The sequence below is a fragment of the Mauremys reevesii genome, linkage group 7, assembly GCF_016161935.1.
Source record: "Mauremys reevesii isolate NIE-2019 linkage group 7, ASM1616193v1, whole genome shotgun sequence".
NCBI classification, from domain to species: domain Eukaryota; kingdom Metazoa; phylum Chordata; order Testudines; family Geoemydidae; genus Mauremys; species Mauremys reevesii.
The window spans coordinates 107,342,720-107,365,134 of record NC_052629.1 but is presented as its reverse complement, the minus strand read 5'-3'; the positions used below and the strand labels follow the sequence as shown (position 1 = coordinate 107,365,134).

The window sequence follows — 22,415 nt, the reverse complement described above, 5'->3', positions numbered from 1 at the left end:
CCATATAGAGATATATTTAGATATATATTTATCTCAGTTTGCAAATGTGACTGAAAGTTCATTTTCCAAAGTTATAACTCCACATATTTATACACTGAACCTTCAATCCTTTTTTTCAATAGTTTATTACCAGTCAGCTCATTGCAAAGGCAAACAACTACATTGATTATGAGAACATTATTTGAGAAATATGTTGAAAGAATAAATCAATAGTCAATATAGTTAATGGATTTTTGAGTTCATGCTTTTTCACAGAAATCGCTACAGATATTTTTGCTCATGCCAGTTGTCACGGAGTCCCCAGGTGATGCTTTGGAACTGCTCCCCACAAAGCCAGTCAGGACTTTGGGGAGCCTCCTCTCCCTTGGAGCAGACTGTCTTCAGGGCAAGAAGCTCACGTGGCTTCACCTTCCTGGGTCTGACTTTGGAGCATTCAGCATATGCCCCTCCGTGTGCTTCCCACAGTGAGTCCGCCCTGGCGGGGTCCTAGGGAAGCCAGAGGATCCTGCACACACCCCCACTTCGCAGTCAGACGTGACTCTTAGCCAGCCAGTAAAAACAGAGGTTTATTAGATGACAGGAACACGGTCTAAAACAGAGCTTGTAGGTACAGAGAACGGGACCCCTCAGCAGGGTCCATTTTGGGGCCCAGCGAGCCAGACAACCCCGTCTGCACTCACTTCCCATCCCCAGCCAGCTTCAAACTGAAACCCCCTCCAGCCCCTCCTTCTCTGCTGAGTTCCTTTCTCAGGCCAGAAGGTCACCTGACCTCTTTGTTCTCCCACACCTTTAGCATCCCCTTGCAGGGAGGAAGGGCCTGGGCCATAAGTTGCCAGGAGACAGAGTGTCGGCCAGAAACTGAGGCACCCACACAGTATTCAGAGGAAACATTAAGGACAGTCCCACTTCATCACACCATTTAGTGTTTCAGATTTAAGGAGAGGAGCATTTGCTTTATAAGCATCACTAAAGATCAAAAGTAATTGTATTTCTTAAATACAGTGATCAATCTCTCTTAATTTGTCATAATCTAGATATGAGCAATGTTAGTGCAAAAGAGATTCTTATAAAAGTTAAAGTAGGAAATAATTACAGCAAACCCGGACTAAATATATCCAACTGTTCCACAGGAATTTACAATATTTTACAAACTTACTCTTGCAAAATGTACAGCTTACAGTAAATATTTAATTGGAACAGTTATAAAGTTCTATATTCAAAAACATTACTGCTTAAATTAGATCTTAGATTTTACAATTTGGCAGGTAAGCAGGCAAAGGAGGAGCTAATGCTACTCTGACCTCATAGAATCACAGAATCATAGAATATCAGGGTTGGAAGAGACCTCAGGAGGTCATCTAGTCCAACCCCCCGCTCAAAGCAGGACCAATTCCCAACTAAATCATCCCAGCCAGGGCTTTGTCAAGCCTGACCTTAAAAACCTCTAAGGAAGGAGATTCCACCACCTCCCTAGGTAACCCATTCCAGTGCTTCACCACCCTCCTAGTGAAAAAGTTTTACCTAATAGCCAACCTAAACCTCCCCCACTGCAACTTGAGACCGTTACTCCTTGTTCTCCCTCTACTGTGATGCAGAAGGACAGCTAGTGAGCAGTTAGAACAGGGTAAGGGACAATATCAGCAACTGCTCATAGTGCTCCTTGCTCCCATTAGAGCTGGTCCTGAGACTTCAGGGAAAGAGGTGGGAGGCACTGCCCTCTACCTCCAGTCCAGAGTGACAGGCCTGATTGAAACACTTCAATTTAAAAATTGCAGGGCACAGTTCAGAAAACACACTTTCATACAAATTTTCTTCTTAACGGACTTGCTCTCAAGGGCTGAAGTTGAAGCCTCAAGTGGTCCCTCAGCTACAAATTGGACACTACTAGTGTATAGCATACTCAGAGTACAAGATAAAACTTTGAGAAAAGTAGTGGTAGTAGTTTATACACGAAGGATAAAATGTAAATGACATTTTGCAAAAGCTGCTCAGAATGTGAAACAACTGCTGACATTTCCTTTCTTGGGCATAGCTGTTCTCTGTACTCCAAGCTAATGAATTCTGAGTAAAACCAACTGAATAACACCTCAAGGTGTAAGTACTGACACGAAGTGTCATTCCATCTCATCCAGCTGGAAGTAGAAAGTTGGAGAAATGGAACAAGCAATAAAGAAAGAAAGGAAAAAAGATAAGCAGTGAACTTTTAACTACTCAGTAGAAGAAACCATCACAGGAGCTGCTTTAGAAAATCATTCTTAAAACAAGAACTGATTCCATGTTTTTCACTTATTCTGAGTACACAAAATACAAACGGTATTGGGATATAGTGTCATTAATGGCCATGTTGGAGCAATAATTCAGAGAGACAATAAAACCTGACAAATTACTGCACAGGAGAGAAAAACACAGCACTGCTAACTCTTTCCTTACAGGACAACCTAATGTTTGCTGCTTGACATCTAGGTCCCCAGTAAACCCATGTGCAACATAGGCAGCAATCAGTTTGAAGAATTACTGTATATATAACTAAAAATGCCAGTATTTGCATTAAATTATCTTGTTCATAACTGACCATTTAAAAGTCATATCTTAGGATTCAGTATATGATTAATGGCTATATTTCCCTTCGCCCAATTCAATTTTCCTTGATGAAATATCTGGCTTATGAAGAAAGCTCTCATTTTTTAAGGCCAATGCCAAATTTTTACACTACCCCAAACCAATTAATCATTTCCCTTCTTGCCAAGAAACTACTATGAATACAAATACACAGATCTAATATATTTCAAAAAGATTAGTCATTTATTAAACTGGACTAAAAATATATCTGACTTAGAAAGACACACAGCAGTAAGCCAATCTTTTATAACAAAGATGGCTCAAGATTTAAAAGCAACGTTGTCTCCTTAAGAATTAACAGATGTTGTGACCATGTTGTTTTTTAATAAATATTTTTTCCATGAACAAAAATATCATGGTGTTATGCATCAGACAATCACATAATTTAAGGAGGAATCGAATAGTGTAAAGAGAGGAAGCCCTAGTTACCCACCGGCCAGGAAGAAATCACAGAGCTTCACATGCTCTTGGGAAGGACCGAGCTCTCCAGTGGCAAGATACAACCATCACATTATGTTACCACGGTGCATTTCCTGCACGAGGAATTACAAATGTCATATATTTTATGTGCCTTAGATGTGATTATAGCATCACCATTCATACTAAAATAGTTAAGGGTTTGCCTGTCTTTCCATTACACATTTTTTGGGGGGGCTCTTCTAGGACTAGTTTGTAAAAATTAATTCTGGGGTGAAATTTGCTTGTATAACACCTGAAAGAGCAAAATAAAACAAAACAAAAATTATATTTGTCAGTTTCTAAGGTGCAATTTTAGTTTGTTCTTTAAACAGTCCTTAAAAGTGATTCTACTGTACTTTGCAGCCCTTAGTCCAGATTGTGGCTTAATCACTGTTGCCATAAAATATATTTTAAAATGAACAAATTAATATTTCTTTGTAGAACAAAGTTATTGGATATAAAAATGTATTTGCAAATCCTTTTCTGAAAGTATTTTTGCCTGTGGATTTACCTCAGACACGCAGCTCTCACATTAGTCCACCAAACTGAGTATCTTCAAGGTGTAATTACAGTTCACTGGGTCAGAGATCTATGAACTAAAATCTCTAACATGGCCTTGATTATGGAGATGTCACAAACTATTGAGTACAGATAATTTACAAAATTCCTTAATTATGTAATTATATGATAGGCTGTAGTAACTCTCAAGAATATTAAGCCAAGCAAAACACCCACAAACCCTATACAGTTAAGGACATGATTAAAATTAGCAAACTAAAAGAAATATGTAGGTTATCTTCTATTTCCATAATAAAGTGCATTTTCAGTGCTGAGAAGCTGATTTAGACATTTTAGCCTTCTACTGTCCAAGTTATGGTGAACATAAGTAAGGCCATTAATTAATGTTACCTTAAAACTGTTTTTGTGCTTTTATACATATATACTTGGGACAAAAATCCAAACTATGATTCACAAGATTCTCACTACTGCATGTTCACCATATTCACGATGTACTATAGGTGGTACTTGAAACATAGTTCAAGATTTAAATGCCATATCAACTAAAGAGTAGAAACCCTTATTTATTAAACTATGTCACTCACATGCATTGGTTTTCTCATATCTTTTATTTCAAATTATGAGAATTATAAAATAGGCAAAAGAACCAAATTTCTATGTAGGTCACAGGTGAATTTCTTGTTTTACACATCTAATATGGAATCCACTAGAATGAAGTAATGTGACTGAAACAAATATTGGCTACATTTCTTACATGTTCTCATGTAAAATAATTACTGTTCTATATTTACCTTCTGCTTCATTTCTGATCAGCTGTAAACAATGGAAAACACTGATATATTTTTTTCTTTCAAAATCAAGTGTGCCAGCTACTGTAGTATCATCTGCCACTCACCTCAGCCACCTGCTGTGTCTCCACTATCTGCTGAGCCAGCACTTCCATATTGGTTGCCATGGTGAAGCAAGATCATTAGAGAACCTGTTTGGAAAGATGCCAGCAACTTCCATCAGGCAAAGAAAATTAGACTTTTTGTCACTGTTATTAATTAAAATTAAATCTGTGGTGCAGCTTTATATGAATTTACACCACTGCCAAATACATCTGACAAATAAGAAAGCAGTGCACATATTCCCTGCAAATATGGGAATACTGTTTTCAAGACCCAGATCTTCTAAAATCATAAGCAAAAAATATAATTTTACCTTGTAATATTAATCCACAAAATATTTGTACTCCACCATTTAAAAACTGGCAATTAAGAGATCTCTATTTTGAAAAATGACATAGGACAAATTTGAACGTCAACTATTGGTCCAATTTGTGGAATTCACAATTCTTAAAAAAGCTTTAATTAACTCCTAGAGTGTGAGGTGAGGAAAAAAATACACTTAAAATGAAAAGCTTCTATGTCTTGCTGTGCTGGACAAGGATGTGGCTACCAGAGGAAGGTATTTGAGCAAATTCTTATTGAACTCTTTTGCCAGACTACCATTATCACCTGTGTTTTTGTCACAATCCTGCATTGGCAACAAAATGGCCTAGAATATCTAATTCATCTTTTCAATCTTTAACTTCTATGTTATATTTTACAATGATACTATGATACCATTATAACTGTGAGAAGGAAACTCTGTAAAGGGGTTACTTCCTATGACTGGTGAATGTAACTGCAAGTTAATTCTCTGACAAACCCACAAAGAAAAACAAGATGTAAAACAAAAAGAAGGGATTAATGACCAGAAGACAAATATGTCCAGAAAAATTTAAAACTATGGTCCTTAATATGGTTTGGTTTCTCCATTCCTATTTCAAATTAAGGAGTCTTTTGTGCCCTCTCTGCAAACGTTAACAACTGAAACAATCTATTTAAAAATGATTATATTAAAAACTTTGCATGATCAGCCCTAGAAAGTTAAGTACCAGTGAAAGCCAATGATGGCCATTGGCCAATGTTCTGGCAAAACGTGCTTGATAATGCTAAGATAACCAACTCCTCTCTTTCTTGCAATAGCCATATTAGACAGACTCGCTACTTGTCTGTAATCATTTTTAGTCCCAATTTGCTACTAAAATGGTTGCAAACCCTAACCTAAATAACCATTTAAAAGGTCAAAATATTCACCTTGAGCTTTAAGTTTTGCACATCGATTTTAAAGAAACTGGAGGAATGGCAAATGGATATTTAAGGACAAATAAAAATGTTCCACTTTTCTAGTAATATTTTGTACCATGTCTTCACAGACAATCACAACACATCTTAGTGAAGCATGAAATTGACTAGGAGTAGTAAAAATCCCTGGTAGAGCAGGGAAGCTAGGAATGTGAAAATAAACATTTCTGATTTTTCATCTTAAGTCATTTTTAGAGAAAGCCATGACCTTAATTTCAGTGGACTCTTCCTGGGGGGAGACGGTCGGGAGAGGGGGGAGACGGTCGGGAGAGGTCCTAGTGCTCTCCACGCCAAATTTTCACATTGGGAGTGAGGACAACAAGATAACAACAGATATAGCCAGAGGGGGGCGGTTACATGTAAGGAAGAGGGGGGGGACAGATACTAGATCTACAAGTCATACTGGAAGTACTGTGTCTCTACCGAGTTGGGTGAAAAGAGTGAGAGGAGCCCAACAGGAAAAATTAGGATGTTTGTTCACCAATGCGAGAAGCTTAGGTAACAAAATGGAGGAACTGGAGCTCCTGGTCCGGGAATTGAAACCGGATATCGTAGGAATAACAGAAACATGGTGGAACGGTAGCCATGACTGGAGTACAGGTATGGAAGGGTATGTGCTGTTTAGGAAAGACCGATGCAAAGGTAAAGGTGGGGGAGTAGCACTGTATATCAATAATGAGGTGAAATGTAATGAGATAACTAGCACTGCAATGGACAATACAGAGTCTGTTTGGGCAATGGTCACATTGGGGAAGAAAACTACCAGAGCCTCACCCGGGATAGTGATTGGGGTGTGCTATAGACCGCCAGGATCTAGCTTAGAGATGGATAGAGAGCTCTTTAATGTTTTTAAGGAGGTAAACACTAATAGGAACTGCTTGATCATGGGGGACTTTAACTTCCCGGATATAGATTGGGAAACAAATGCTAGTAATAATAATAGGGCTCAGCTTTTCCTAGACGTGATAGCTAATGAATTCCTTCATCAAGTGGTTGCTGAACCGAGGGGATGCCATTTTAGATTTGATTTTGGTGAGTAACGAGGACCTTGTTGAGGACATTGTTGTAGGGGACAACCTTGGCTCGAGTGATCATGAGCTAATTCGTTTCCAAATAAATGGGAGGATAATCAATAGTGCATCTGAGACTAGGGTGTATGATTTCAAAAGGGCTAATTTTACTAAATTAAGGCGACTAGTTAGGAAGTGGACTGGGCTAACATATTTAGGGATCTAAGGGCAGATGACGCCTGGGGTTACTTCAGGTTGAAGTTGCAGGAGTTGTCAGAGGCATGTATCCCGAGAAGGGGGAAACGCGTCAGGTAGCAGTTTTAGACCGAGCTGGATGAGCAAGCGTCTTAGAGGGTCATTAAGAAAAAACAGAAAGCGTACCAGGAGTGGAAAATGGGAGGGATCAGCAAAGAAACCTACCTTATTGAGGTCAGAGGGTGCAGGGAAGCTGTGAGAAAGGCAAAGCGACGAGTGGAGATGGACCTGATTAAAACCAATAGCAACGGTTTTTAGCCATATAAATAGGAAGCAAACCAAGAAAGAAGCAGTGGGACCGCTTAAAACTGTAAACGGAGTGGAGATTAGGGATAATCTTGGACTGGCACAATATCTGAACGAATAGTTTGCCTCGGTCTTTAATGAGGCTAATGAAGGGCTAAGGAATAGTGATAGAGGACCGATGGGAATGAAGATGTGGGGGTAGACATTATGGTATCTGAGGTAGAAGCCAAACTTGAACAGCTTAACGGAAGTAAATCGGGGGCCCGGATAATCTTCATCCTAGAATGTTAAGGAATTGGCGAGGATATTGCTAGCCCGTTAGCGATAATCTTTAATAAATCCTAAATTCGGGATTGTACCGACTGACTGGAGATTAGCTAATGTAGTTCCTATATTCAAGAAGGGGAAAAAGTGACCGGGAATTATAGGCCTGTTAGTCTAACATCTGTAGTATGCAAAGTCATGGAAAAATCTTAAAAGAGAGAGTGGTTCCGGAGCATGAGGCCGATGGCAACTGGGATAGATTACAGCATGGATTTACGAAGGGTAGATCGTGCCAAACCAACCTGATCTCCTTCTTTGAGAAAGTAACAGATTTTTTAGACAAGGGAAATGCGGTGGATCTAATATATCTGGATTTCAGTAAGGCGTTTGATACGGTACCGCATGAAGAATTACTGGTTAAATTGGAAAAGATGGGGATCGAAATGAAAATCCAGAGGTGGATAAGGAGCTGGTTAAAGGGGAGACTGCAGAGGGTAGTATTGAAGGGGAACTGTCCGGTTGGAGGTGACCAGTGGAGTTCCTCAAGGCTCGGTTTTGGGTCCGATTTTATTCAATCTATTTATTGCTGACCTGGGAACCAAGAGTAGGAGTGGGCTGATAAAGTTTGCGGATGACACCAAGTTGGGGGGTATTGCCAATTCGGAAGAGGATCGGGATATTCTCCAGGAGATTTAGATGACCTTGTAAACTGGAGTATTAGTAACAGGATGAAATTCAATAGTGAGAAGTGTAAGGTTATGCATTTAGGGATGTCTAACAAGAACTTTAGTTATAAGCTGGGGACGCACCAGTTGGAAGTAACGGAGGAGGAGAAGGACCTAGGAGTCCTGGTTGATCGAGGATGACTATGAGTAGGCAATGTGATGTGGAAAAGCTAATGCGGTCTTGGGTTGCATTAGGCGAGGTATTTCTAGTAGGGATAAGGAGGTGCTAGTCCCGTTATATAAGAGACCTCATTTGGAGTATTGTGTGCAGTTTTGGTCTCCCATGTTTAAGAAGGATGAATTCAAACTCGAACGGGTACAAAGAAGGGCCACTAGAATGATCCGAGGAATGGAAGGCCTTTCGTATGAAAGGAGACTTGAGGAGCTCGGTTTGTTTTCCTTAACCAAAAGAAGGATAAGAGGAGATATGATTACACTCTTTAAATATATCAGAGGATAAATACCAGGAAGGAGAAGAATTATTTCAGCTCAGTGCTAATGTGGACACGAGGACAAACGGATATAAACTGTCAGTCAGGAAATTCAGGCTTGAAATTAGACGGTTTCTAACCATCTGGGGAGTGCAATACTGGAACAGCCTACCGAGGGAAACAGTGGGGGCGAAGGATCTCCATGACTTTAAGATTAAGCTAGATAAGTTTATGGAGGGGATGGTATGATAGGATAACGGGCTTAGTCAATAGGTCAATTAAGTGCCACACTGGTAAATAGTACAATGGGTCAATGGTATGATATAACCTTTTCCAGAGGGTTTGGCTGGAGAGTCTTGCCCGCATGCTCGGGGTTCAGCTGACCGCCATATTTGGGGTCGGGAAGGAATTTTCCTCCAGGGAAGATTGGCAATGGCCCTGGAGGTTTTTCGCCTTCCTCCGAAGCATGGGGCAGGGGTCGCTTGCTAAGGAGTGGGTGGATCGGCTTATGTGGCCTGCATCTTGCAGGAGGTCAGACTAGATGATCATAATGGTCCCTTCTGATCTTGAATTCTATGATTCTATGATTCTATGATCAGTTTAATTCCTCAAACTAGATGCCAGCCTCTATGTGGAAAAGTGGTGACAAGTCAATTACTATCCCAACAGAAGATACCACTAGAACTTACTGTAACTGCATGTTAGTATTTACATTATGAATTATAAATTGTTGTTGCATCATTTTATTGTAGCATTATGATGATTTAGGTTGTTAAATAAAATGCTGAATTATATACCAGTGGAGCTTGCTAATATAATAGGCATACAATATTATGATGTAAATAGATGGCGGGATTGGGACAGGGATTTAAATAACTTCCTGATGAAAAGAGAAACAGACCTCTTAAACATACCAAATTATAACTGGTTATGTTAATATTGCATTTGCAGTATATGCAAAAGTCTAGTAGCCAAAGGAAAATGTGTTGATTGCATGAGGGCATTGGGACCTGCTGATACTATGAATTAGATGACAGTTGTTTGCAACAGTAGCAGCTGAATATTGTGCAGCAGTAAGCTTAGAAAAGAATAAATTATGTTCAGCACCATTTTGGCTAGCCATTGTTAAACACTGGTGAGCAGTGCCTATCAATGGTCAGCTGAAACAGCTGACTAAAGTTTGTCCTTTTCAACACATTCCAAGTGGCATCATGGACTTATTAAAGTCTATGGGAGCTTTGCCACTGATTTCAATGGGGCCATCTTTAAATGGTCTCCTCCTCTTTACCAGTGATTTGTAAGAGTACAGTCATTTCAGTGTTCAGAGCTTTATCTGTGCATCTCCTGTTAAGCATTAAATGAAACTGCACAGCTGAAGACCTGCTCATCAAGAATTTAATTTACATTTTAGGATTTGGGATCCACCTTCTCCTGTTCCTGTGGATTTTTGAATTCACTCCCACAGTGTTGTATATTATTATTTAATATATATATTACAGTAGTGAGAAAAAGCCTAAGCCAGGTTGGGCCCCATTATGCTATGGACTGTACAATAAATATTATAATGCTACTATATAAATCCATGGTACACCCATACCATGAATACTGCATGCAGTTCTGGTCATCCCATCTCAAAAAAATATATATATTAGAATTCACTTATTCCTAACTCACATTCACCACACTATTTGTGATTTAATAGACCTCTATTATATCCCGCTTCAGTCATCTCTTTTCTAAGCTGAACAGTCCCAGTCTTTGCAATCTTTCCTCATATGGAAGCTGTTCCATACTCCCTAATCATTTTTGTTACCCTTCTCTGTACTCTTTCCAATTTTAATATACTTTTTTTGAGAGGGAGTGACCGGAACTGCATGCAGTATTCAAGATATGGTTGTACCGTGGATTTATATAATGGCATTATGATATTTTCTATCTTATTATCTATCCCAGAGGTTCTCAAACTGTGGTCCGCAGACCACCAGTGGTCCATGAGTTCCATTCAGGTGGTCCACAGCTAGTTCCCTCTAAGGTGCATGCAGGCATGGCTCCACAAATTAGGTGCCTGTACCCTGGAGAAGACACACATGTAAGGTGAGGTGGTGGCCTTGGGGGGAATAGGGGGTAGGTGGGAGGGGGAAGTGGGGTGAGAAGAGGGGGTGGGGGGAATTTGGGATGTGCAGGGCTGTGGAGGCCAGAGAAAGCGGTGACTTTTCCCATTGGGCTGTGGCTACTGTGAAGAGGCGGCTCTCCTTCCCAGCCTCAGCTCTGTGGCTGCTGTGGTGAGGGAGAAACCTCCCGCCTTCCCAGCTCCAGCTCGGGAGCTGCCACGGCAGGGGAGAGAGGGCACATCCATTGCATTAGAAAGGTAGGACTACTGATATTAAAATATGAGTTGTGTGCTTTTATTTGTAGAACAAAAAAACTTTTATTATTACCGTGTTTACTCATTCATACGCTGAATATTTTTGGTAAAAAAGTGACGCATCAAAGAGGGGGCGTTGGCTTATAAACAGGTCTACACCAAAATTTGATGATTTTAAACTCTATGGAATCATTGAATTGAATATCTAATACATTGTCGTTTTGTTTACCTGGAACGTCTGCAGGCATGGAGCCCCTCAGCTCCCTGTGGCTGCAGTTCACATTCCCAGCCAATGGGAGCTGCGGGAAGTGGCGTGCCACTTCCTACAGCTCCCGTTGGCTGGGAACAACAAACTGCAGCCACTGGGAGCTGAGGAGCTCCATGCCTGCAGACACTGCAGGTAAACAAAACGTCCAGGCCTGCTAGAGGCTTACCCTAATGGGCCAGGACCCAAAGTCTGCCAACCCCTGGAATACAAGATCAGCTTATGAAAGGGTGTCATGGAGTTTGGGGGAGACAAGGCCCTGCACTCCTGGCTTCCTGCTATTCACCGTGACTCTCAGCCAGACAGCAGAACCGGTGGTTTATTAGATGACAGAAACACAGTCCAAACCAGAGCTTGTAAGCATAAACAGGACCCCTTAGTCAGGTCCTTCTGGGGGGTAGGGAGCTTAGACCCCAACCTTGGGGTTCCCTCCAATTCCCCAGTCAGCCCAAGACTGAAAACCTCCCTCCAGCAGTCTCACTCCCCCTCGCTCCACCAGCCTTTGTCCAGTTTCCTGGGCAAAGGTGTCAACTGGCCCAACCCCGCTCCTGGCTCAGGTTACAGGCTCAGGTATGGTCCCTCAAGTGAAGTCACCCACTGCTATCCCAGCCCCCATGCAGACAGTCCCAGTAAAACTAGACGACATTCCCAGGTCAATCCGCCCGCTCCCTACTGCGTCACCAAGGGTCATACAGTTTTTGCTATTTTTACCTAACCATCTTGGGGGTTCGGCTTATAAACAAACGGGCTAATGAACGAGTATATACGGTAAGTTTTTTTTATATAGCGCTTTTATCCAAAGCACTTTACAACAGTTAGCTCACCGTACAAACAACATTTGGAAAGATCATTAAGTGGTCTGCCGAGACCCTCAGCAATTTTCAAGTGGTCTATGAAAAAGAAGTTTGAGAACCACTGAATATCCCTTTCTAATACTGTTTCTGCTTTTTTTTGCCTGTTGTTTCACACTGAGCAGATGTTTTCAGAGAACTATCTATGATGATACCAAGACCTCTTTCTTCAGTGGTAATGGCTAATTTAGGCCCCCTCATTTTGTATGTATATTTGGGATTATGTTTTCCATTACTTTGCACTTGACATTGAATTTCATCTGCAATTTTCTTGTCCAGTCATGTACTTTTGTGAGATCCCTTTGTAACTCTTCACACTCAGCTTTGGACTCAACTATCTTGAGTAATTTTATATCATCAAATTACACTACCTCACTGTTCACCTATTTTTCCAGATCATTTATCAATATGTTGAACAACACTGATCCCAGTACAGCTCCTTGGGGAACCCTGCTATTTACCTGTCTCCACTGTGAAACTAACCATTTATTTCTACTCTTTGTTTCCCATCCTTTAACCAATTATGGATCCATGAGAAGACCTTCCCTCTTACCCCATGACTGCCTATTTTGATCAAGAGTCTTTGATGAGAGACCTTGTCAAAGGCTTTCTGAAAGTCCAAATATACTATATCCACTGGATAACCCTTGTCCACATGTTTGTTGACCCCTTCAAATAATTCTAATAGATTGGTGATGCATGATTTTCCTTTACAACAGCTGTGTTGACTCTTCCCCAATAAATTATGTTCATCAATGTATCTGATAACTCTGTTCTTTATTACAGTTTCAACCAATTTGCCTGGCACTGAAATTAGACTTACTGGCCTGTAATTACCAGCTCTGCCTCTGGAGCCTTTTTTAAAATTGGGCCCTGTTCCCAATTTCAGCCCAAGCAGGGGAATTTTGGGGGAGGGAAGAAGGGATGTAATTTCCAAGGCCGATGGCAGTGGTAGGCCTTGCAGTAAGGAATGTCAGAAAGGAATGTTATGAGGTATAAGCAATCCTTTCCTCAGAACAGGGAGCAAATAGGGAAAGAATGTGAGTCTCCCTTCTGAGAAAGGGAGAGAGAGACTAGGAAACGGGCAAGAGCTGTGAGTCTCTCCAGTTGACGGACCTGGGAAAGCGTGGGATGGGTTTTTGAAAAAAGTGGTGACAATGCCCAATAAAAGACCTATAAAGACAGCCAGACACATGAGTAAGGGACCCTTAGGAGGGAGTGTTGCTTTAGCAAAACAGTCAAAAAGTAAGCCATATCTTGAGAGGGGAATAAAGGAACTGTGGCAATCTAGGCCCAAAGCTGGAGCTTGCAAAAGGAGAGCATGAATAACCCTTTGAGAGACCAAATAGGCAGCATTGCTGATAGATCCTGGAAAGAGAATATACATAATCCATTGAAGGAGGGCTCAGACCCAGAGAAAGGTTGGGCAAGGTGTTGTTATTCTTTGGGAGGAGAGAAGACTGATAGATCCATGGAGGATTCTGAATCAAGGAAGAGTCTAGATGAAGCCTTTGGACTTTTATTATCCTGAAGGGGTGAAGTATTTTTGACTTAGCCAGAGGGCTAAACTATCTTTCTAACAAGGGAGAGAAAATGGGGCCGCAACTGAAGCAATGAGACAGTAAGCAATAAGTCCTCCTGAAGCCTGACCCTCTTTTTCCTGTTCCAATTATCATACTGTCATCAGTAGAAAGAAGAAAGAAAGTAGAAAGATAAAAATATTATCTCATTACAATAGCTACAGAACATCTTAAAACATGTTTGGAATCACTGAATGCAGTGTGGATTACACTGATTTATTTTCAACACAGAGCAACTTAACTTCTCAACTTATGTACAAGTGAACTATACCACTGGTTATGGTTTCTTTTGAATTAGAAAAGACAACACAATCCATTGGATAGTATATAAAACTGTCTAACTGGGACACCTGTCTTAGATAATACTAAATGAGATCAAACTTAAAAATTGTGTGTGCTGATACTGACTTCTATAAATAAATGGAAAAATTCAAGCAATTGTTAATAAACAACAATAAGGTTAAACACAGTCAATCTCTATGCAGACTTTTGTTTATTATCCTATAATCTTTATTTTGACCATTCTGGATCTATATATTAGTTGAAGGCTGCAGTTTTGTTCATCTTTATCTTAACTAGCAAGGACATAAGATTTTTCTAAGAACATTTAAAATCCATGTTTATATGTTTTCCTTCCATACCAAATATTAAGCAGAGAGAGGCTTAACTCAAGACCTTGTATCTAAACACCAGATTTGGCTAAGAGTTTGCAGCTCAAATCCTTCTCTAAAATGGACAGAATCTGAACACTAAATCTGTACATTCCAAAACTAGGGGAAATTTTAATTCAGATTTGCATCTGGGATTGTGTGTAGCTAATTATGAAGATAGAGTTTAGATACAAGGTTTTGTTTCAGGCCGATTTGTACAATTAAGTACATCTGGAAACATGTTCCACTAGGTTGGTAAGATATACATGTTACCGCTTGATAATCCATTGAAAATCTGCTGCTGACATATGCACAGTGTCCAGCAGCATTTGATATAGTTAATTCAAACAAAAGTATTAGAAAGGCATTAGTTCTGATATTTGTTTTCACATAATTAATTTAGGGAAATCTTCTGACTTGAACAGAACATTTATTAATGTTTCATGGTGTTAAGTTAATCGTAGCTTATGATCTTTTTCAATCAATTTGAACAACTATCCATCATAGACTCTTTTATAAAAGAAACTTTAAAGGTTTGTCAGAAAAAAAAGTTAAGATATATATGGGATGGGGTTTTCCATCAGAGAAAATGTCACAGAAAAAAGAGGATTTAAGATACACCAGATTTGCCAGCACACTGAAGATGTTATTTTCTGGCAGACACTGAGTTTCAGTAATAGTAATAAATAAGTAATAATATCTAGTTTTTATATAGAGCAAAGCAAGGATGGTATCATTATCCCCATTTCATAGATGGGTAAACAGAGACACAGAGCAAGAGGTGAAGTGACTTGCCCAAGGTCACTCTGAAGGCCAATGGCAGAGCTAAGAATAGAAACCAGATCTGCTGAGTTCAAGTTCAGAGACCTACCACTAGACTATACTGCCTACAGCTATGTGATCATTTGCATATACATAAATGGGTGTCTAGCAAGTACATGAGTACAAATCCCAGACTCATGCATGGACATGGCTCGGTGAATATTTACATAGCCATATGCATGCATACAAATTGTTGTCTATCAAATGCATGAGTACAAATGCCTGATTCGTGAACACACATTGTTAGTTACGTATTTACACAGTCATACGCATGGTACTTGCATCTAGTCAAGAATACGTGAACGTGTGGTTACCTAGTTACTCAAAAGTTGCAGATTTTCAGAAATAATTGATTTTTGAACGTCAATTTTGCTGAAGCTTTCCTTTAAAAAAAAAATCTCTAGATTATGTGCAGTTGGAAAACTGTTTTTTTAAACTAGGCAGCATTATCTAGTAAACTGAACATGAATGTGAACACTAGGTACTCCTAAATCATAATCCTGGCTCTGGCATTGGCATTGTGTGACCTTGGGTAAATTATTTAACATCATTACATCCAATTCTGGAACCCATACTTAGGACCCATCTACAAGAAGACTTGTGCATGGCAAGCACAGGCATAAATCTACAGTGCACTAACCTGCCACGCCCTAAATTGTCATGTGGATTCTGCTACCATGCACTAAAATTTCCACAGTATACTTGGAGAACTGTATCAGCAGCACTTGCTAAATGGGGATAAATGCCTCATCTCCCTACATTGTGCTCTATTATTTTACTGGGAACAAGCTAGTCATATTTAAAATAATTTGCATATTGACACCAAAAATGTGACCACCTGTATCAAAATTCTATCAGAAAAATGCATTTATCCAACACAAAGAAAAAAATCCTTATGGAGTAAATGCTACCAAATTAATAAATGTCATTGTTGAAAGACATAAATGTCAAAATACATTAGTTTTAGAAAATAAGAATAATAATGTGGTAAGTTGCACGTGCAAATAATGATTTTGCATGTTAATATGACAAAATACTTGACATAATACAAAACAAAGCCAAAAATAAGACAGGTTTTCTGTTAAAACCATACAGTATTTGTATTTCTCAGAATTGTCTTTTAGTTCTCCATTTTTTCCCCAGGCTGTTCAATTTGTACATATAAGTTTACAAACCATTTCCACCAGGACATTTAACATCTTTAGCTCAGGAGGAACAGATATTAATATGTACTCATCGCATTTTTTTAGTTTTGTAACAAATATGAAAGACCCCGAATACCAGATACCCCATTCAGCAACAAATTCTTCAAGGCACCCTGGGCTTGTGTTTCATGGGATGCAATCTCTCTCATGCCTCCCCTCTCCTTATTAGTTTTTTTAATCATATAGTGGAGATTCCTGGTGCCTTTTGTATTTTATAAAAAAATTAACAGCTAAATAAAACAAGTCATCAAGAAGTGTGTATATTGAATAAATAGCTCATTCCCTACCCCTTCCATTTTCATAGTCAACAGTTGTGTGACACCCTTCATTGTGACAGATCCAAATGTACTTTGCAAAATGCTGTGCATAAAAGTACATCACTCTAATGCTGTCTCAACAGAGGTGGAAGAAACAGCCACCTAATTACACAGCAAAGGACACAGGGTTGACCAAAAACTTAGTGTAAAATTTGTTCTACGAAAAATGCAAATCTTTAGTCTCAGAAGAAAGCAGTGACAAAGCACTCAGGTGAAATACTCCATTTATTCCACTGGGTGGAAGTGAAGCTGTGTGATTTCAGGGAGGAAGGACACATAGTCCAACAGTGCTGGGATCCGAACTTGTAGGTCCCAACAGACCTGATGCTCAGGTCACAAACTATCCAGGAGGACAGACCATCACGGTTCTCCTCAGTTAGACTGGGGAGTCGAGGTTGAAAGCCTGCAGTGGAACACAGTTACTCCAGGAGCCAGCTACTTCACTACTTAGGGCAGGAAGAAAATAACTGGCAGTGCTGGACCCAGGGAAGGGGCATACTAGTTAGGCAGGACCAGAGCGCAGCTCTCTTCCCGTTGGTCACTATACTCGTGCACCCCGCAGGCCAATGCTGGGCGCCGCAATCCCAGCCCTTCCCACGCCCCCTCACTTGAGCCGTCTAGAGCGCGTCTTCGCCCTATGCCCATGGAAACCACGCCTCCCTTTCCCGCCTCCTCTCCCAACCAATCGGCTCATTTTAGAGGCAAAACTGCCCAGCCCCAAAGAGCGGATTGGCTAACGGGTGTGCCAATTAGCCCACCTGGCCCGCCTCCCGTCTAAGAAGAAAAACACTCGAGGGACGCGGAAAAGCACAAGATGGCGGTGCTGGCAGACGGCCAAGTCCCAGGCAGCGCCGCCGCCATTAGACCCTCCCTCCCCTCCGGTGTGCTCTCTGTCGAGCTCTGAAGGGCCTGGCCACGGCTGTGGGGGAGCGGCCGGTAAGATGGCGGCGGTCTCGGCCCCGTATGCAAAGTACCCACCGCCCCCTCCCCTCCGCCCTCCCGGTGGCAAAGGTAAAAGGGTCGGGTTCAAGCCGCCGCCTCCGCCCGCTCAGACTCCATCTTCCCTGTGTGTGTCCGGGGTTTCTCTACAGCGCGGCCGGACCCCTTCTCCCGCAGCCACCCAGCCCGCCCGGACAGCAAGTTGCTCGCACGAACGCCAGACCGGCTCGGAACCTCGGCGGGCCCGACTCCGCCGAGCGGCTCCGGAGCGGACTCCGACTCGATCGGCCCAGCTGCTCCCAGAGACCCTTTCAGGGAGCCACCTGTGAGCCCACCCAGACCTGGGCACGGCCGGCTCTCCGCTACCACCGAGACCCGGAATCCGAACCAGGGTGCCCGCGAAGCCGGGCCCCAGCCGCTTAAAGCGCGCGTGCTCTTTTCCCAGGGGCGGCCTGGCCCGGCCGCGATCCCGCCGCCCGGCCCCGTTAAGATCAGCCGGCGCGGGGTATTTTGATTTAGAAAAAAACAGTTTACCTCAGGCTTTGGCGCCAAACGTGCCCCGACGGTGACCCGGGTCCAACCGGGCCTGTTAGGCAGCGGTGCTGGGCGACGGGCCCGAGAGGGCGGGGGGTAGGGGGGGGCTCGGGTAGTGTTATTTGTTAGTGGGGGGGGTTGTTTTGGTTTTGTGCCGTGCCCCTGTGAAAGGTCAGAGTTCGTGACCCCGCCCGCCGCTGCTGCCGCCTGGGAGCGTTTCCCCGCTTCCTCTTCCCAGCCCCACGCCGGCCACAGCCCCCTCCTCCAGCCGCCTCGCGGGGCGGGGCCGGGGGACGGCAGCGGCGGGGAGGGGCTACCTGAGCGCCTGGATGGAACGTTCCCACACCAACGTTCCAGCCGGCCCCGGGGGCTGGATAGGCGCTTTCCCGCCCCCCTTCTGTCGCCTCTCCCCGGCCTTGCTGGAGACGGGGAAGGAGCGGCGCGGAGTGTGTGGTATGCGGTGCTTCCAGCGCACTCGTGCTGCTGGAGAGGTGGCTCAGACTGTGGAAAGCTGCGTGTGTCAAACTCCCCATTTGTTGTTTGGTTGGGGTGGGCAGATGCATTCATTCCTCCAGTTACTGTTGTGGCAGGGAGAGCATCCGAGGAGACGTCCTAGACGTGAAGATCACCCTTATCACCTTGGTGTGAGGAGAAACCCTTTATCCCAGACTGGTACTGTGGGCAGTCATGGTTTACCTCCTGACCCATAAGGTTTGTGTGTACTCTGCTACTTCGAGATAACTGGTTGTCTATGAACTTAAGGTGGGCTATGTGTTTGTAAAGGCCAATGTGGATGCGTCCCAAAGCTTTCCTGTGGTGTCTGCATAGCAATCAGAGGTGTGACTGCAGCATGAGTAGGCATAGTCAAGATACCTTTAGTCTAGGGGCCTGGTCTACACTAGGAAATTAGGTCAGTATAACTGCGTGTCAGTAAGGAGTGTGAAAAATCCACACCTGTGAGTGACACAGTTAAACTTGAACTAACCGCCAGTGTAGACAGCGCTAGGTCGATGGGAAAATTCTTCCGTTGACATAGCTACTGCCTCTGGGGGGAGGTGAATTACCTATGCCAATGGGAGAACCCCTCCTGTCTATGTAGGCAGTGTCTTCACTGAAACACAGCAGCGTTTTATGCGTAGACCAGCCCTAACAGGCATACCAGTAGCAGTGAAGCTGCAGCAGCACAGTCTTCAGTGTAGACAGTGTAAGCCTACCAGGGATGCTTGGTACTAGTTACTGAAACAGCTAGCCTGCACTGAAACCTGTGCTGTCATGGCTTCACTGCTATTGGACTCCTGCTGGCAACATTGTCCCTTGTGATATCCCCAGACAACTTCAGAAGGCATCTCTTGAGGACTCTCCTTGAATTCAGTTCTTTCTTTGAGGGGGGATTAGCTGAGTGGTTTGTGCATTGGCCTGCTAAACGCAGGGTTGTGAGTTCAATCCTTAAGGGGGCCATTTAGGGATCTGGGGCAAAAATCTGTCTGGGGATTGGCCCTCCTTTGAGCAGGGGGTCGGACTAGATGACCTCCTGAGGTCCCTTACAACCCTGATAGTCTATGATTCTATGAACGTTAACTAGTTAGCATATGTCTAAATGAGTATGAGTTAACTGTGTAGATGTACTTCCATGCTGTGTCTTCACCAGTAAAAAGGTGTGCCTTTTACAATGAGGAGCTCTATATTGGAAAATACACTTTCTTTCTTTATACATACATACATACTAGTGAAAACAGTTGAAGAGGGAGATGCCCTGTGCTTTTACTCAGCATAGTTTGCTCATGAAACCTTAAAAAGCTATGTCTTTGCAGCCAGAAAAGGTGTAAATTACAGTGAGAGATCTCTTTAAAATCGTAGTGGAGACAAGGCACATGTAGTTTTTTACTTCAGTGAAGAGAGGCTAATACTCTTGATTCACATAAGGATGGCCGCACTGGGTCAGACAAAAGGTCCATCTAGCCCAGTATCCTGTCTTTTGAAAGTGGCTGATGACAGGTGCTCCAGAGGGAATGAACAGAGCAGGTAATCATCAAGTGATCCATGCCCTGTCGCCCATTCCCAACTTATGGCAAACAGAGGCTAGGGACACCATCCTTGCCCATCCTGGCTAAAAGTCATTGATGGACCTATCCTCCACGAATTTATCTATTTTTTTCAACCCTGTTATAGTCTTGGCCTTCACAACATTCTCTGGCAAGGAGTTCCACAGGTTGACTGTGCATTGTGTGAGGAAATACTTTATTTTGTTTGTTTTAAACTTGCTGCCTATTAATTTCATTTGGTGGCCCTTAGCTCTTGTGTTACGAGGAGTAAACATTTCCTCATTTACTTTATAAACCACTTTCAAATCCCCCTTTAATCGTGTCTTTTCTAAGATGAAAAGTCCCAGTCTTGTTAATTTCTCCTCATGGCAGCTGTTCCATACCCCAAATCATTTTTGTTTCCCTTTTCTGAACCTTTTCCAAGTCCAATATATCTTTTTTGAGATGGGGCGACCACATCTGCACACAGTATTTAAGACATGGGCATACCATTGATTTATATAGAGGGAATATATTTTCTGTCTTCTTATCTATCCCTTTCTTAATGATTCACAACATTCTGTTCACTTTTTTTGACTGCTTCTGCACATTGAGGTGATGTTTTCAGAGAAACTATCCACAATGACTCCAAGATCTCTTTCTTGAGTGGTAACAGCTAATTTAGTCCCCATCATTTTATATGTATAGTTGGGATTATGTTTTCCAATGTGCATTACTTTGCATTTATCAACATTGAATTTCATCTGCCATTTTGTTGCCCAGTCACCCAGTTTTGAGAGATCCTTTTGTAGCTCTTCGCAGTCTGCCTGGGACTTAAGTATCTTGAGTAGTTTTGTATCATCTGCAAATTTTGCCACCTCACTGTTTACCGCTTTTTTCCAGATCATTTATGAATATGCACAGGACTGGTCCCAGTACAGACCCCTGGGGGATACCACTATTTACTTCTCTCCATTCTGAAAACTGACCATTTATTCCTACCCTTTGTTTCCTATATTTTAACTAGCTACCAGTCCATGAGAGGACCTTCCCTCTTATCCCATGACCGCTTACTTTCCATAAAAGCCTTTGGTGATGGACCTTGTCAAAGGCTTTCTAAAAATCTAAGTACACTATATCCACTAGATCCCCCTTGTCCACATGCTTGTTGACCCCCTCAAAGAATTCTAGTAGATTGCTGAGGCATAATTCCCCTTTACAAAAACCATGTTGAGTATTCCCCAACAAATTATGTTCATCTAGGTGTCTGACAATTTTGTTCTTTACTATATTTTTCAACCAGTTTGCCTGGTACTGAAGTCAGGTTTACCGGTCTGTAATTGCCAGGGTCTCCTCTGGAGCCCTTTTAAAAAATTGGCATCATATTAGCTATCCTCCAGTCATTTGGTACAGAAGCAGATTTAAATGATAGGTTACTGACGACAGTTAGGAGTCCTGCAATTTCACATTTGAGTTCCTTTAGAATTCTTGGGTGAACACCATCTGGTCCTGGTGACTTATTACTGTTTAGTTTATCAATTTCTTCCAAAACCTCCTCAAAACACATTAGAACCATGTGTCTAGGTAAGACTCCTGGATTAACAGTTTACTCTATTTCTATTCACCCACTTCTTTCCTCCCTTTACCAAATCTTGGCTGTCATAGCAGAAAGGCATCTTGTGTATAGACCTAGTCTCTGAATACACACATAAAAGTAAAGTCTTCAAAAACTAGTCAGTGTATTTATGTAATGCATTTTTATAAATGTTTTGTAACTGCTTCAAGTTGGGTTGTCTCTTTTCTGGGGGTGAAGAGGGTTTAATGAGGGGAGAGGGTATTTTTCATTGTATGAAGTATTTTAGTTATGATGGAAAAGCTTTATTAGAGGCCTGTCACATGAGAGAATTACACACATTTTAATACATTAGCTCAGAAACTGATTAAGTTAAATTGGTGCAGTCACTGTGTTGGACACTTTTATTTTGGTTGGAGTGTCTTATTGATTTAGCTCAAGTTGATTTCTTTTACTGTATTGTACTGTGTTGCTGTCTACTACTGTCTCATTGTTTCCTTGTTACTTCCCCCTTGGTCTTTATATATCAATATGTTATCTCTTGGCCTATACTTAAATTGGTGCAGGGACTCTCTTCCCCTTCTCCCCCATCAG

At 42.0% G+C, this 22,415-nt stretch overlaps 1 protein-coding gene and 1 long non-coding RNA gene across 8 annotated transcripts in view; one reads left to right on the top strand and one right to left on the bottom strand.

Moving 5' to 3' along the window:
* NR2C2 (nuclear receptor subfamily 2 group C member 2) overlaps positions 1-18,533 on the bottom strand; it is a 67,228-nt gene extending 48,695 nt beyond the window's left edge. For 5 of the 7 annotated variants that reach the window (XR_005583001.1, XM_039482234.1, XM_039482235.1 and 2 more), the window contains exons 1-2: positions 18,228-18,533; positions 4,493-4,576 (exon numbers count right to left, since the gene is read on the bottom strand). Coding sequence is in view for 4 of the 7 variants with exons in the window: in XM_039482234.1 (XP_039338168.1) it covers positions 4,493-4,552 (60 nt within the window). In the remaining 3 variants the exon portion in view is untranslated. Of the gene's footprint in view, positions 1-3,052; positions 3,115-4,492; positions 4,577-18,227 lie in introns of those variants that run through there. The other 2 variants (XM_039482237.1, XM_039482236.1) reach the window with 2 other exon arrangements.
* LOC120369215 overlaps positions 17,428-22,415 on the top strand; it is a 29,643-nt gene continuing 24,655 nt past the window's right edge. Inside the window, exons 1-2 of the long non-coding RNA XR_005583002.1 lie at positions 17,428-18,198; positions 18,818-18,938. This is a non-coding gene — a long non-coding RNA (uncharacterized LOC120369215). The remainder of the gene's footprint in view (positions 18,199-18,817; positions 18,939-22,415) is intronic.